Genomic DNA, 15,980 nt, shown 5'->3' with positions numbered 1-15,980 from the left:
TAGATAAAATAGAGGTCGATCTGACCGACGCCGAGGCTCGATCGGTATTGCATACTGCAATATATAATATATAATCCTGTAAAATTGTCATAAAACTATAATATGCAATCACAAGGCGTTTTTGAAACAATTAATATTCATGAAAAAAATATTTCATGTTTACATGTATGTACAATAAAGTAACATTAATTAATGTATAACATGCATATATTACATTTAAAATATATTTTATTGTATATATCTCGGTACATAGTATAAAAATATAAATTCTAAAAATTAGGTGTTTTCCATTTGATGTTAATTTGATTGTGTTACCAAATGGAAAGCACCAACAACGAGTATTACTTATTATTAAAGACGACCCTAATTTTCGTGATTAATAGTTCAGGGATCGGGTCTGAGAATAATTGAAGAACGATGACATTATCAACAATTGATATAAATTTGTGATTACAATCGCAGTTTATATTAATTGTTGATAATATCATCGTTCTTCAATTATCCCCGGACCACCTCAGGACCGACCGCATGTAATAATTTTTCGATCGTCGGTGGTGCTTCCTGTTTGATGATACAAGTCGATATCAAATGGGAAACATCCAATTTCTAAAATTTATATAAATAATAAAATATATTGTTTTAATGCATTATAATGTCCCAGACAATAAGAAAAAATTCAAAATCGAGATATAACTTTAATAGCTATACTTTATTCGGGATACATCCTGGAAATGTTCTTAGGATGTTCAAAAGGATACGGACATCCCCAGGAAGTCTGTGTTGTCAGGGAAGACACGTCTATTAAAGATTCTTTTTTTAAAAAGAAAAGTACCCAATTTTTGATCTCCATAAAAACAACTATAGTTTTTTATATTAATTTGTCCCATTATTTTGTGTATAGAGGAAAGCCCCCTATTATAAGATAGCTAGGCGCCTAACACACTGAAAAAAATATATATATAATTTTACATGGAAATTACATGTTTATGGCTGGAAAATTACTTAAATAACATAAATATGATTAGAAATTTACTGTAAACTAGCACATCCCCTGCGTAGCGCGCGCTCCTCCATTATACTCTTCTCTTTAGACATTATGAAATATAATATTACAAATCTGGATTCAAAATAATTGAATAAGAAAAATGACCGAATCGTTATGGCGGTTTAAAAATTTGAAAATTCAAAGTGGTTGAATCAATATGGCGGATGAAATTCTTTAGTTAAATACCATGAACAATTTTATAATACAATTATTTATTATCGAACGCTAATGTTACCCTGGTACATGTTGCTTCCTTTTTTTTTTGTTTTATGTTAGAGGAGAAAATCTTCGTACATCTTCTGCCAGGTGATGTTTCATTTGAACATCAACCTGACCAGAGGAAGACACCTGACGCCCGAACACACCGGGTGTGTTGGATTCGTTCTCTCCTGTATCCTCTCCACCCCCTCCCATTCCATCACCATATTTCCACTCCATAACTCATTATCGTCAAAATCAGTGCGTTAAATAACCAAATTCTCCTCTTCCAGTCCTTTCCAAATCTCTTCTTCCCTCCACACTTGTCCCAACAATGCCGTCGTCTTCCCCACCATTTCCTTCACATGCTCTTCCTACCCGCCATTCTTCTGCAACGTATAACCTAGATATTTACATTTTCCTACCTCCTCTATCCTCTTACTTTTCCATATCTAATCCACCTTATTACTCCTTCCCCCTCCTTTCCTAAATCTCACTATTTTTGTTTTTTCCTTAAGTGTACTCAATTTTTATTACAATAGTAAAACGAAAGGAGCGCAAAAATTTTTTTTGCGAATATGGGTAGCGCGTAAATAGCGCATTATTCCATAATTTTTTCATTAAGGTTTGATTAAGTATGGGGCCCAGCTAGACAGACGTTAAGAGACGTCTGTTTAGCTGACACCCCCACTATATGGAATAATGCGCTATTTATGTGTTACCCACACCAGCAAAAAAACATTTTTGCGCTAATTCCGTTTAGATAAAAAAAAATTTTTTTATGGGGGAGCTGAGTAGGCAGACAGTCAGCCCCCCTTCCGTTAAAAACAACCGATTTGGAAAATTAAATACACAGAATTTATGCGCTATTTATGCGCTACCCATATGCGCAAAAAAAAATTTTTCGCTCATCCGTTTGGCTAAAAAAAAAATTTTTTGTGGGGGGTTGAGTATAAGGCAGTCAGCCCCCCCACCCGTTAAAAACCGATTTGAAAAATTAAATACACAGGATTTATGCGCTATTTATGTGCTACTATTTTCAGGCATTTTTTGTGTCTTTTATATCTTTTTAATCAAAAACATCTCCAAGATGATCTGACCGGTGTAATACACATAAAACCTTATTACACTGACGTCTGTTTCTATTAATCCTAGATTAACTTTAATCTCAGTTCAACTTGCTTTTAAAGCTAGAAAAAGATGAAGAATTAGTTGAACCGAGATTAAACTATATTAGTAGAAGCAGTCATAAGTCTGGAGTTAATTAAAAAATAAAAAGATTTCCTTCCGTAAGTTCAGATTAAACTCTTGTTCACTCGTTTTGACTAAATTGACCTCCATTTGGAATATATTTCCTGGAGGCTCGGTGTCATTTAATTAATATAAAAAGAAAAAGAAGATTGATTTATTCTCGATAAATGCTCCATTAATTTTTTTTGCGAGTCGGATTCCGGTTTTACTGTCGTTTCTCCCTGTTCATTATCCAGTCGCACTTATTTCTCTATGATAATAATCGCATATACAAGAGAAATCGCACAGTCGTTATAGCTCTGTGTATAGTATACCTCGCGGTCATTTTATTTCTAAAATCACCACAGGCGCAGCATAAAGCACTACGTGTCGTACATGCATGTTGACGAGAACGATGGCGACAACGGTAACCGACAAATCGATCGAAGAATCGGTATCGAAGTACTGGAACCGGTTTACTCGGACAATTTTCCGAACGCCGTCGCCCATGACGGCCACGACCTTACGCATCGGCTTTCTCTCGGAAGGGAAAGTTTTCCCGTATCTCAGGGGTTGGTCCCATCAATCCCATCGATGACGGGGGATTCCGTCTGCGAGGAAGTCCTACAAAAGACTAGAAATGACTTGGACAGAATCGAAGTTTCCCATCTCTCGATTCGTTCTAATTCAGCCATTTTTTTTTTCCTCTTTACCGTTCCTTTTTCCGCTTCTCGTGACACGCCAACATGGTCGAAAGTAGCATTTATCCTAGTGAACCCTCCGCATTGTCATCGGGTGAACTAATCTGATGTGGAACGACGGTCGCGACATGACAACGCTTGAAATGTAAATGATGATAATCACGTCTGCAGGAAGTGCATCGCGAGGAGTGTAAATAACCATTGTTCTTTGTTTCCGTTGGAGAAAATAGATGACCGTTATTTCGCAGTCACCCGGTAATGACGCGTCCAGTTCAATCCACTCCGTGGCCTCCGGGCGAGTGCGATTTGCACGAAACAAGAGCTTGTTCTTTTTAGTTAAACTTCTTGCACGGTTCATTAATTTCCTCTTTTTTTCTGTTATTTTTCTACCAAGTCTAATTGCAAACCGCTGATTCCGTCGTCGTCCAGCCCCGCAGTTCTCCCCGTTATTGTCGTAAAAGAAAGTCGCTTGTCTCCTTCAAGTCGTTTGTATGGTTCAGAGATTATCATGCTAGTAGGACGTCCTGATGGCGATTAACGCAACTTGTCAAGTTCATTACCGATATGCTTCGAAAGCCAATTGCGGCTCTTCACAGACAAATTGGTCGAATAAATTTATTGCGCGATGAAACGGAGATCGTTATCTAGCGAATCTTTTCACGTTATGGCGCTTTCATAAGCCGTGAAATTGCAATAATGACTCACATCGATCATTCTATCAAAGAAAAGTTATATACAAAACATATAAAATTTATAATCACTAACAAAGTTAGAGTGTTTACTGTTGAAAGAAATCAATATCATAAATCACATCTAAATGATCTAAATGATAGACGATTTCAATTTTTAACATTTTTTTCTCCATAATATTTTTGAGGCCTTCACGGATATTTTCTTCAAACAAGCTATATATATATTCACGTGGTTCTCCAGATAACATGTATATTGCATAAGATATCTAAAAGATATCTTTTAGATATCTTTTAGACATAAGACATCTAAAAGACGTTTTTTTAGATATCTTATCCAACATAAATATTATCAGGGTCGTAGGTTATCTCTAGGTCTTGATATCGTCACATGGGCGTGTAGAATTTTTTTTTAGCGAGAGGTTTATCAATTCTGTGATGATATAAATAGTAATTTTTGCTTTAATGATTGCTTATTTAGAATTTCTGTGTTATCAAATAAAGAGCTATTTTTGTATTAATGAATTGTTTTATTAGATATTCTTTCTTGTGAATATTTTTAGAAATCTCTCTACAGTACAGACCTCCAAGAAACATATGACATTCCGAAGGATGTCTTTATATCTTTCAAACGTCATAAGGACTAAGTTCTCAGGATGTTTGTCAAATAAAGTACTATATGGGTTCTTTTTGTTCCTGATTTTGAATTAAAAAAATATTAGATTTTGCTAATTATAACTTTTAATTTTCAATTTCCCTCCCTTCTGGATAAGCTCATACATCGTTAAATGCTAACATTTGGTCAAAATTTACTTCATTAAGGCAAGAAACAATCTGATAATAAGCTATTTTTTCTTTTTTTTTTTAAACAAATTATTTTCTTTAGAAAATTTGGTTCCCGCGCTTTACGCGAAATGAAAAGCAACGTAAAATCGAAAGTAAATAAGAAAAGAAAAGTAAGAATTGAAAAAGAAGAAAGTGAACTTCGAAAAAAATCGCTGAGAAACGATCGTTATTGTGTATCAATCTATTACAGATTTGAGCGCGACATGTGCATGATGTATGCCTGTGAAAATGTGATAATTACTCGAACGAGCCTGTCGCGCCGATGATAAGCATCCGACAATGTCAGTTTCACCTTTCTTCATTTTCCGTTTTATGCGTGAATGTGAAAGGTGCCCGCGAGGTATAATCGTAATCCTCGCGATTAGAATCGCATGTGGAACATCCTGTGCACTAGTATAAAGCGCCGATTTCCAGTCAGTCATTAAAGTGAATCTTGCCTCTTGCGCATTGATGTATATTTTACCGTCTACAAAGCAACTTGTCGATTACAGAGGACGTTATTCATTAACTTGAGATCGTATTTGTTTTTCAGTCATGCCGTTGAAGCGACACACATATTAACAGAGCATTTTATCACGTTCTATTTTCTTCATTTTACATTAAGATATATAATGTCAACAACGAGAATTCAATCTTTTTTTTATTAATTGTACAATATGAAATAAATTGATTCCTTTGTATCATTTGTGTATAAAATAAACTTTTTAAATTAATTTTTTCATCATATTTATTAATAAACATTGAAAAAATATCTCCGAAGATTATCTTCTCTCGGAGATAGCTGTAAATCGCGACCGATAAATAATCATGAAAACCATTTCCGTTGTAAACACGAGGCACATGCAGATTAAATTCTTAGGATATTTATATGTTCTAGGGTTAAATAAAGATTGGTAAAATATTTCTGCAGGTGCTCTTCTCTCGAAGATAGAGCTGTAAATCTTAACTAATAATCATGAGAACTGTTATCATTGAAAATACAAAACAAGCAGATTGAATTCGTTCAGAACATATACATATATGTTGAATACATTTATGTGTGCATGTACATTTGCTATGTAGAATAATTTAAAGAAGGAAATTTCCGGTATATTTTATCTATTTCTATCATCGAAAGCGTACCAATTAAAAATATCATTTCAATGGACATTGCAAGAAAAAGGTGTAAATTATTTCTTATCGCGATTGTCGTTGCAACAAGAAAACGGAAGTCTTAAATAGAGATATAATGTTATCGATGTATAAACGTAAGAGCTTCAATACAACTCGTCGGAAAGATTAAATAAACATAAAATGTTTTTAAACGCGTAAACTTGATCGTAAATTATTTGTATTTTATATTAAAAAATATTTTTATGTGACTGTTTAATTAATAAACACTATTTAATAATTCATAATAATGCGCGTCATAACACGGAAAAATTTTGGTAAAATATCTAAAAGTTTAGTTAGATGATACAGGTCTAAAAATAATTTGATTAGACTATCGAAATAATCACGTAAAAATCTCAAGTATGATGTGCAATATTGCAAAATGTTTTAATATTCTAGCAACCAAATTCTACACATTTTGAACGTTCTACATATTTTGATAGTTTAACAAAATTATTTTCAGATCTATGTACAGAAAGGATGGTTTTGCTAATGGGTCAATTTTAAGCCGAAAATCATAAAACTCGTAACGTATTCTCGTAAAACTTGCGAGAACTTATGATTAGTATTCTAATTTCATGCGTATATATCGTAAGACATAAATATCTACGATTTCTTGTAAATTTTATGGCTAGTAAGAAGCTGTCTGTAAAAATATTATTTGTATAAAGATATAAGCATTTAAAAAATTCTTACAAATCTTACAAGAATATTAGATATATGTTACGAGCCTTACGATTCTGCTTAGAATTTAGATATAAAATATTAAAAAATTTAGTTAAATACAGATCTGAAAATAATTTTGTTGGACTATCAAAATAATTATGTATACTGAAAGAAAAGATTAGCTGATACAGCAAATTAGATGGTAAAATATGGCATAGCATTTTTAATTCGCTATCAAAATAATTATGTATACTGAAAGAAAAGATTGGCTGCTACAGCAAATTAGATGGTAAAATATGGCATAGCGTTTTTAATTGGCTTTGCAACCAATTAAAAATGCTATGCCTCATTCAGCCAATCTTATTGTTCAGTGTAGGATATTTAAACTGATTGCTAGAATGTTAAAACTTTTTGCAGCATTGCTCATCATATTTGAGAGTTACGTAATTATTTTAACGGTTCAACAAAAATATTTTCAGATCTATATTTAGTTAAATTTTTAGATACTTAATAAAACCATTCTTTCCGTGAACGTATCACACACAGTGCTCTGCATATGATTATAGCTGCGAGGAAGTGATTACAACAACGTGGCGATATGTGATTCTTGAATGATGAAAAGTTGTTTCAGCTATCACTTGATGAACCGCGGCCGAGGGGAAAAATGAAAAGTATGAGTGCATGGAGAGAAAGAGGGTAAGAGAGCGCGGCTATAAAGCGATCCAGTTTCATCGAAATTCTCAGTTTGTTGTATTCATATATCGCAGACTGCGGACGTAGCGATCCGATCAACCTTCCAGTTAGTGCTGCAGCATGAAGACGGGGCTGATGTTGCAAGTAAATGACCAGATATCTTAATGGCAGGTGTAAAAACGACCGCGTCGACCTTGCAAATTTGAGATTTTATGATGTTGTTCTTCGTTATGGAGGAAGTGCACTTAGGAGTACCGCTCACGTTATAACAACTCCAACAATTTGTGCTCTGTGGTCTGCTAGTAAATAACTTAGTAACTCGACGCGAACAAAGTCGACGTGTCGCTCGGATCACCGGCGATTATTAATTACATAAACGATTGAGAATAAAATTCAAAAAAAGTACCAGAAGGAGACTATAGATTAATCGTTGTGATGATTTGCAGTTGGCGCTACCCGTGGTGCTTTTGGCCGGATCCTCGGAAGAATTTTTTTTTCAATAGTGAGTGTGCTTTGTACTTTCTTCATGTCAGAGCTACTGAAATTCGAAAAGAATAATTTAATCTTATGCAAGAAAAGACAAATCGATTTTGTCTCCTTCGATTCGTGAACTTTCCTATCTTGAACTAGTTTTCTTTGGTCGAAACTTTGATACTATTATTTTTTGTAATTTGTTTTAGATATTTTAATAAACAAATTCTAAGTTAAAATTTTGCTAAAAAGTAGACTCGCAATTGTTTGAATAATAAGGTTTTTTATCATTCTAAAATTTTTTTTAAATAACCTTTTTTAAATCAGATTTAGACTTTTTTAAATAGCCTTATTTTTAATAATTCACAATTTATTAGCTTAATATTTTTTTTAAAAGAAGAAAATTGTCTCTCATCCTAGAGACAAGATAAAATCGAAAGCTGCCGATGGAATGGAGCGGCATGAAAAATTTGTATGCAATACAGACGACAAGTGTGCCATTTTTTCTACCTTCCGCTTTTCTGTCTTCAATTATTTACACGTTTTCTCATGTTGCAGCCCTAAGAAGGCACTGACGGAATTCTTTGAATCTCTGAAGGCAAAAAAGACGCTGCCTAAGATGGGCCATGTACAACACTACCACGTACATTATTATCCGATGCCTTTCCCTCTATTAGCATGGACGAGAGCACCAGATAAATACTATCTCAACGAACTCTACGAGTACGTTCCAATTGAGTAAAATAAATTAAACTTGTTTAGCAACTCGACAACGTCTCGTGCAAAAACTAATCTATATACAAAAAAAAAAAAATCATTCCACGAGGGAAAGTGATATTTCAAGTTTAGTTTAGTTTTCGTATCGCCGCGTGCGAGAAAACTTGCAATCTCATCGCCAATCCTTTTAATTTTATTTGCACGTTATATGTTAATATCACACATGGCTGATGCGACTGGCTGTCCATTTCTATTTATGTCCATTTCTACTAATGCAGATTAACTTTAATATCGATTTAACTTACTCTTTACCCTTTTCTAATTCCTAGAATAGAAAAAGATAAATAGCAAGTTAAACTAATGGTTTGTTTTCTGTTCCTGTATTAGAACTCTCTTTCTCACTTTCGATAAATATTAAACATATACCTATCTCACTTTAAATTCCAAAGTGTACACTAGTTCAGCTACACAGAAAACAGACCTTAATTTACATTGGTAAAAACGTATGGTAAGAATGATTTTGTTGAAGTACCTAAAAATTTAGCTAGATCTGAAAATAATTTTGTTGTATCATTTAAATAATTATACGTATACACGGAAAGAACGATTTTATTGGAGTATATAAACATTTAGGTAAATATACAGATCTAAAAATAATTTTGTTGGATCATCAAAATAATTATGCAGAAAGTTCAAGCATTGCTGCAAAAAACTTTGACATTCTATGAACCGAGCGTCCGACAAAATTATTTTGGTGGACCAACAAAATTATTTTTAGATCTGCATCTAGATAAATTTTTAGATGTTTCAGCAAAATCATCCTTTCCATGCGGACATAACTCGAGCATTTTATTTTCTAGCGACGCTGTCACATCACTCGGCTGGTCAGGTTATCATTACGGATATGCGCCAGATCCGTCGCTAATCATGTCGTCGGGTCTCCAACATCTATCCGAGCCGGATCTATGGGATGATCTTTGGGACGAGAAGAGTCTAGGTGAGGACGAATAATTTTGCACGAGAAAAAAATCGATCGTTTATTTGTTCATCGACCGAAACGCGTAAGAAAAGAACCGAGCAATCTCGCGATTAAAAATGGCGATCTTTTTACAGACACCGACGACTCGCTCGACACGATCGATCGTAACTCCAAGGGAGTACTGGTGCAGGTTCCCGTCAATCGACCACTCGTGTTTCATCTGCCATTGAAGAAGTCACGGCAGAGACGGATAGAGATGGTGACGACTTAAGGCCTCGCCGTGAAACATCTGTTTCTCTTTCTCGAAACCAACAATTGTGATTAAAATTGGTCATCGAACATCACATCAAATCTTCAATCGTTTAGTTCTAGATTAGCTAATTTAGAGTAGCTAATTAAAAACTTAACTTCTAAGTGTTTAGTCGATGTATAAATTTGACGATAGGTTCTTTTTAGCTGAATAGCTCTTTTTATGCTTTTGCACAGTTCATCCTTTCTCCTTTGTTTTTCTAATAAGGAAAAAAGAAAGATGAATCGTACAAGAAGTTCAGCTAATTAAAAGAACATGCTTGAAGCTTGTTATTTATTATGCGCATATCAAACATTTTGAATTAACGTTCCTTGACTCTGTATTTTTCTTCTTACATTTAGATTTACTCGTCGAAACGGCCAAAATAAATGTGAATGTTATTATACAAATTATAATTTAGAATTTAAAATGAGGCTCTGAATCATTCGCGAGTAACATTTGTGGAAGTTGTTTACACATTTGAGCTGCAAACGCGTGAAATTTTGGCTCGCATTCACGTCGTCGCCGAGTAGTCTTCAGAAACGACCTGGGCAATAATTCATTCAATTGCGGTACGATCGAGACAGCCTTCAATTTCTTTCGTTCGATGCGAGCCTTTTGCTGCGCCTCGTAATCCTCCTGCAGTCTCGACGCGAGCAGCATCATGTATTTGCGATCCGTCAATCGCACTACATTACTTCCCATCAGCAACGTTAATCGCGATCTCACGGGTGTGTAACTGAGTCTGTGTCGATTAATTAAGAGGTTATTCTCGGCGAAAATCGGCGAAAAGGCTTCAATCTCACCCGTATTTCACGCAGTCTGTTTCCCACCATGCCGGAGGCACGTCGTATAGATCCACAGCCGCCGAAAACATATATTTTATGAATTATAATCTATTTTAGAAGTAAATTTTTACGTGAAATTTTTCGTAGTCCGCGATGACAATTTCATTAAAAGAAAGTGTTCGCTCAATTTGAGCGTTTTTTGTCCGATACTTCCTATGATATTATCAGAGCTTATAGTAAATTAAAATAAAATAAAATAATTCCAAATGTAAATCTATTTATCATTTTACGTGGCACGTATAAGAAAAAAATTAAGAGAATTAAAGTTTATATAAAATTAAAGGTTATATAAAATATTGTATATAAAAAATTACACAACATATAAAAATTATAGAATTTTCCGAAATCTGGCGCGAGTTATAGAGTCTAAAGTAACCTTTAGAAATTTATTCGAGAGCTAGATTAAAGGCCGGTTGTTCCAGCTTCGGGTAAACTATGTGATAATTTATTTATTGAATAAACAAAAGAGCAAAAGAATAAAAGCATTACTTTTATGAGAGTAAGAGAGTAAGACAGTGAAGTTTACCGAAAGATGGAACAATCTAGCCTGATTATAAAAAATATAAACTTTATTAATAACTCAACAATCATACATGTTTATAATTTGGCCGAGGAATCTTTTCTGCTTAATCGAGCGTAAATAATACCTGACGGCTTATCTAAGGGTAGATAAACTTCCTTGTTCTGTCCTTCTATTCTTAGTTTGGTAAACGAGTTGAAATCCAAATCGATGTAATGCTTGTTCGGCATTTGCATCTCGATGCTACTAATCTGTAAATATTTTATTTCCGCGTAATGCACATATAATAGGTAAAACAAAATAATTAAATATATTAATTTATTATTATAATATGTAATTATTATTATTTAATATTTTAATAACATTAAATGTTTTTTTTAATGTTTATTTTAATTTTAACTTATTAATTTAATATTCAAATAAATTAAATTAAGATCTTTTTAGCAAAACGTTATGAAATAGATAGTAAACTATTAGTTTGTGATAATAATATATTAATGCTTACTTGTTTGACTTTATCAAGTATGCACTTTTCTGTGAGATAAACCGTATTCTGCACACTGGGCGAATGAATCCCCGTATTTGGTGGACCCGCAAAAGTTTGTAGAATACACTCCTTCACTATATGCCAAGCACCATCAAAATCTACCTCGGCGGTGGAATAATCCCACGCTGCCATTGCAACAGTACTGAAAATACGATCGTGCGTGTCTTGCAACGTGCCGTATTCGTCCTGAATGAAGTTTGAAAACGAGCTCTGAGTGGATTTCAACACTCGCAGCCCCTTCAATCCACCGCGTATTTGTGGCGGTCCTAGAACCGAGTAAATCCTGAATGAGAAGCTAGCAGACTAATCTTCTGCTTGTTCAAATTTTCATATTTTCTGATTTCGTAATAAATCAAATGCATGTGAAAAATATATTGCATTAAAAAGTATTACGTCAATACATATTTTAATTTAAGGGCAAAAAGTAAAATCTTACATATAAATTAAAGAAACTTTCATAATATATGTAACTTTAACATTTTATAAAAATATAAAAAGATATAAAAAAATAATTATGATAATGATATAAAAAAATCACGCTAGCTAGGAATAAAAAATTAATTCTCTTTAAAAAATAAATCTGTTTAGGAATTATCTAAAAATTGAATTTATTTAGAAATTTAAAATAGATCGTTGTCTTTCATTTTTTGAATTAGTCTCAATGAGTTACGTGAAATAAGCGGATCATTTTTCTCGAGCCATACCATTTCTGACCTGACTGACTTGGCAGAATCTCGTCGCAGTGGGATTCATAACGAAGGCGTGATTGTGTGGCCGGTTGTCAGCGTGATACCTGGTCCACGGGTATTCCTCGACGTTGACACTGACTTGCGCCACGTGTTTGTACGTGTAGAGGAAGTGAGAGCAAAGTAGAAGCGCGAACGTTTCGGGCGATTGAACGCCGTGCTTCTTCGCTAGCAGATACACCGTATTCTTCTGACTATCCGTCGAGACAATGTCACGATTGTCACCGAAAAACTCCTTCTGATCGTACAGACGTAAGTGCGTGTCGATCTCGTATTCGCGAATGTCGTGGTAAGGCTCATTATTCCGATTTACGTACAACAACTTGACATTATTCTTGCCGTAAGCACAAGGGCCTAATTCGTATTCGTCCCTAAACACAAATTCTTTCTGAATTTATTTACCATTAAAATTTTTTATTCGTTCACACGATATTCTTCTACTTCTTTCCGACTTATTCGGATATACAGAAAATATTACATCAGTTACCATAATATTAATTTTTTTTGTAATTGCTCCAGTTACTATAATATTAATTCCTTTTTGTAATGAGAATATATAATCTCACTGAGTAAAGAATTTAAATTATAATATTGATTGCTTTTGGCAGAAAAGCAGCTTTGTAATTGTTGTAAGATTATTTAATATGATTAATTTATACATTTAGATCTATGAGGAATTAAGAACAAGAACGAATTATATTAAAGAATTTCTTCAACAGCTGCAAAGTTATTTTTTCTACTGAACTCAGCCAATTGTAAGATATTGGAGCACTTGTTGCTATAAAAATTGCACACAATGGACTATTGATTTTCACCGATCGCATTAATAGAAATTGCGACGCGCACTGTGAACAGTTATAGGTATTTTAAATCGCACTACGGGGACAATTTATAGATATATAACAATGCTTAATCCCATTTTAAGCGATCTATAATTCACGTTAGATTTCAAGACATAATTCTATTTATAATTTCATATAGATTTTGCGTATTTTGATACACGTGCGCGTCCTATATTTATGAATATACGTATTTCTGATTCTTTAAACATTTTTTTTTGTACACGGCGTATAAATTTATAAATAGGATTCTATCTTGAAATCTGACACAAAATAGGTCGTCTAAAGTGGGTTTTAAGCTTAAAACGTGTATTTTAGTTCAATTAGTCTATTTTCTATTACGTCTGAATTTACTGTATCGACATCCTAATTATTCTCCGTGAACGAAATAAAACGTACAATTTGTGTAAAAGCAACTACGCCAAGGTTTTGAGATTTTTTTTCTTTCTCACAAGGAATTTAATTGACAAAGCGTACATTAAAAATTCAAATAATTACAGCAATTCTCTCGTAAAATACCAAGCTAATGAAGACTCTGTTATAATTCTTACTATAATATTTTCTTTATGATTATTTATGTCGGTTTATTCATTTATATTTCTAATGAAGCGTCTGAAGACTTGTGGGTCAATCCTAATCAAAATTGTAAGGTTCGTAACTTAATTGTTCTCGTAAGAGATTAATAAGAATTTGTGACTGGAATTCACTAGTTGAAAGGAAACATAATGTACCTTTTTTCATTCTCACTAAAATGAATACGTTTGTCTCTTGTGTATGACGATTCTTGGTTCCTCAGCGATCTACTAAACGAATACATTTCGTCATCCTGTAGGCGAGAAAGCGGCTCCTTGTGCGGGGACATCCTCGTCGTACACTTCGGAGTGAGATTATCACGCACTACGTGCTGTACGACTGCATCGATATGATATATATGGACGATATTGTCGCGTTTGGAGATCATATCCCACCGCGTTTTTCCACCCTTGAACTCAAAATGTCTCTTAAGGCTTAAAAATCTGATCTTATGCACTCGAAAACATCACGCTTCCCGCACACAGACGCAACTAGGATTGACCCTCGATGAACTTGTAATCTTGGCGATAGCGAGATTGAAGCGCATTTTCACAACATTGTCGATAATCTCGGCAACGACGCCGGAGAAGAGTTTTAGGGGGCAAAAAAAAAACGCAATTCTTTCACGGTTATAATTGTTTTAAGAAGCCATTCCGAAAAGTATCGGTCATCTCCAATCGTGCTCTGCTCCAATTACGAAACCATAGAATCGAAACTATATTGGAGAATATGTCGATATATGTTAAATCTACTTCCCGAAAATTGACGTCAAATCAATAGGATTGTCGCAATATGCAAATATATATAATAATAAATTATCAGCATGAACGGTTCGGATAAGATATCTACTAAACAATCTATAAATACCCCAAATGATGAGCATATTTACTGATAACATTATATAATATTTACAGATTACATAGCATTTACCAATAGCATTTGTGTCTGTAATCTTCGCACTGACTGCAAGAATTGTGTGATTGCTGGGATTTTTTTGCTAGATATGCAAATTTTTTGCATTTATCAAAAATTATGAAGTAACAAGTATCGAACGATATTTATTGAATGATATGATTCGATACTCGTTATATCATAATTTTTAATAATTAAAAAAGTACTGTAACAATACTTTTATTGCTAGTATTAAATTAATTCCTATAAGATGGATAAATATTATTTTTCTATCAATTGTTGTTATTCGTTTCAATGTTTGTAACAACAAAAATTTTCTAGTAGGTCAGATAAGAGCAGCGATTTCGCGCAAATAATGTTACGATGTATGCGATCAAATTCCGCGCGATTCTAACTGTATATTCATTATCCCTGATAAAATCTTTTCTGCCATACGTTTATAAACAACAAAAATTAAAATTTAATTGGAATATAACTAAAGACTCTTTTAAATAAAATTCACAAATAAACGAATCAAAAACTAGTGAACCAAACTCGGCTCATTAACTTTTGATTTGCTTATTTGTGAATTTTAACAGAAATTAATTTCTATCCATGTTGAAAAAATATAGTACAAATATTATAAACAATACAAAATCAAAGGCACAAATATTATATTTGATAATTATTGATTAAATCAATCAAAATTTAATCAAAATTATGTTTAGATAAAAAACATTTTACAATTCAACAAAAAAAGCTCAATCATTTATCTCATCTGACGTCACTAGAGACCTTTCATGAAGGCTACGTTCAATATTTACCAGTACTGAAAATCTACAGCATGTATGTACGTAAGTGCATACTATAGATTTTCTGACAGTGAATGAATACAGGTGAATATATGTATTATAGATAATTATAGTACCTAAGCAGAAAAACAAGCCATAAAATGACGTTAAAATAAATTGTTGCTGATTGAAAAGTGTCTTTTACAGCGTTTTCGATTGCAGCGGGTTTAAATAATCGATCCGAGATCGATTATCTTATAAATGACGCATGCTCTACTTATTTGGTTTCTATTTAGATGAGGTCATGGTACTTTCGGGTTAATCATTCTCGGGTCAATCTACATCGATTACAGTCGAAAAAGCTATTAGTAATCATATTGTTATTTCGACGTCGTTTTGACGTCACAGTCTGTTTTTTTATATGCTGCTCTAGATAGCTGCACTAGAACTTTTTTCTCATTTTAGTAAAATATCAAATATATACTTGTTTCACTTTTTAAGTTCCAAAAGTATGCAGCTAGAAAAAACAGATTTATAATAACCCGAATG

At 33.4% G+C, this 15,980-nt stretch overlaps 3 protein-coding genes across 5 annotated transcripts; 1 reads left to right on the top strand and 2 right to left on the bottom strand.

Moving 5' to 3' along the window:
• Positions 1–7,084: 7,084 nt before the first annotated feature.
• LOC108763043 (uncharacterized) lies at positions 7,085–9,810 on the top strand. Of its 3 annotated transcripts, none has more exons than XM_018510340.1 (6): positions 7,085–7,223; positions 7,295–7,364; positions 7,667–7,722; positions 8,250–8,414; positions 9,269–9,405; positions 9,522–9,810. In XM_018510340.1, the coding sequence occupies exons 2-6, from the start codon at positions 7,341–7,343 to the stop codon at positions 9,656–9,658; spliced, it is 519 nt and encodes a 172-aa protein (XP_018365842.1). In that variant the 5' UTR covers positions 7,085–7,223; positions 7,295–7,340; the 3' UTR covers positions 9,659–9,810. The 3 variants fall into 3 exon arrangements, with proteins under 3 accessions (XP_018365842.1, XP_018365840.1, XP_018365841.1); XM_018510338.1 differs by having other exon boundaries at positions 7,272–7,364; XM_018510339.1 differs by lacking the exon at positions 7,085–7,223 and having other exon boundaries at positions 7,232–7,364.
• A 137-nt stretch (positions 9,811–9,947) lies between these two features.
• Positions 9,948–10,728, bottom strand: LOC108763045 (uncharacterized). The gene is made up of 2 exons (XM_018510341.1): positions 10,483–10,728; positions 9,948–10,421 (listed from the first exon to the last, which is right to left on the bottom strand). Exons 1-2 carry the CDS (start codon positions 10,551–10,553, stop codon positions 10,094–10,096), a joined length of 399 nt encoding a protein of 132 aa, XP_018365843.1. The 5' UTR covers positions 10,554–10,728; the 3' UTR covers positions 9,948–10,093.
• A 346-nt stretch (positions 10,729–11,074) lies between these two features.
• LOC108763022 (uricase) lies at positions 11,075–14,098 on the bottom strand. Its single transcript, XM_018510309.1, has 4 exons — positions 13,908–14,098; positions 12,296–12,708; positions 11,550–11,857; positions 11,075–11,295 (listed from the first exon to the last, which is right to left on the bottom strand). Exons 1-4 carry the CDS (start codon positions 14,036–14,038, stop codon positions 11,122–11,124), a joined length of 1,026 nt encoding a protein of 341 aa, XP_018365811.1. The 5' UTR covers positions 14,039–14,098; the 3' UTR covers positions 11,075–11,121.
• Between the last annotated feature and the right edge of the window lie 1,882 nt (positions 14,099–15,980).

Source organism: Trachymyrmex cornetzi, unplaced genomic scaffold (genome assembly GCF_001594075.2).
Source record: "Trachymyrmex cornetzi isolate Tcor2-1 unplaced genomic scaffold, Tcor1.1 scaffold335, whole genome shotgun sequence".
Taxonomy (NCBI): domain Eukaryota; kingdom Metazoa; phylum Arthropoda; class Insecta; order Hymenoptera; family Formicidae; genus Trachymyrmex; species Trachymyrmex cornetzi.
Note: the sequence above shows the minus strand (reverse complement) of the source record. Positions and strands in the feature narration are given on the sequence as shown.

Coding starts and splice junctions, on each gene's coding strand:
- LOC108763043 (XM_018510340.1), top strand. CDS start 7,341: ATGAAGACGGGGCTGATGTTGCAA. Junction 7,723..8,249: donor GAAGAATTTTTTTTTCAATA/GTGAGTGTGCTT, acceptor CTCATGTTGCAG/CCCTAAGAAGGCACTGACGG. Junction 8,415..9,268: donor TATCTCAACGAACTCTACGA/GTACGTTCCAAT, acceptor TTTATTTTCTAG/CGACGCTGTCACATCACTCG.
- LOC108763045 (XM_018510341.1), bottom strand. CDS start 10,553: ATGTTTTCGGCGGCTGTGGATCTATACGACGTGCCTCCGGCATGGTGG. Junction 10,422..10,482: donor ACAGACTGCGTGAAATACGG/GTGAGATTGAAG, acceptor TAATCGACACAG/ACTCAGTTACACACCCGTGA.
- LOC108763022 (XM_018510309.1), bottom strand. CDS start 14,038: ATGTCCCCGCACAAGGAGCCGCTTTCTCGCCTACAGGATGACGAAATG. Junction 11,858..12,295: donor AGTCAGTCAGGTCAGAAATG/GTATGGCTCGAG, acceptor ACTCGGTTCTAG/GACCGCCACAAATACGCGGT. Junction 11,296..11,549: donor TACTTGATAAAGTCAAACAA/GTAAGCATTAAT, acceptor AAATATTTACAG/ATTAGTAGCATCGAGATGCA.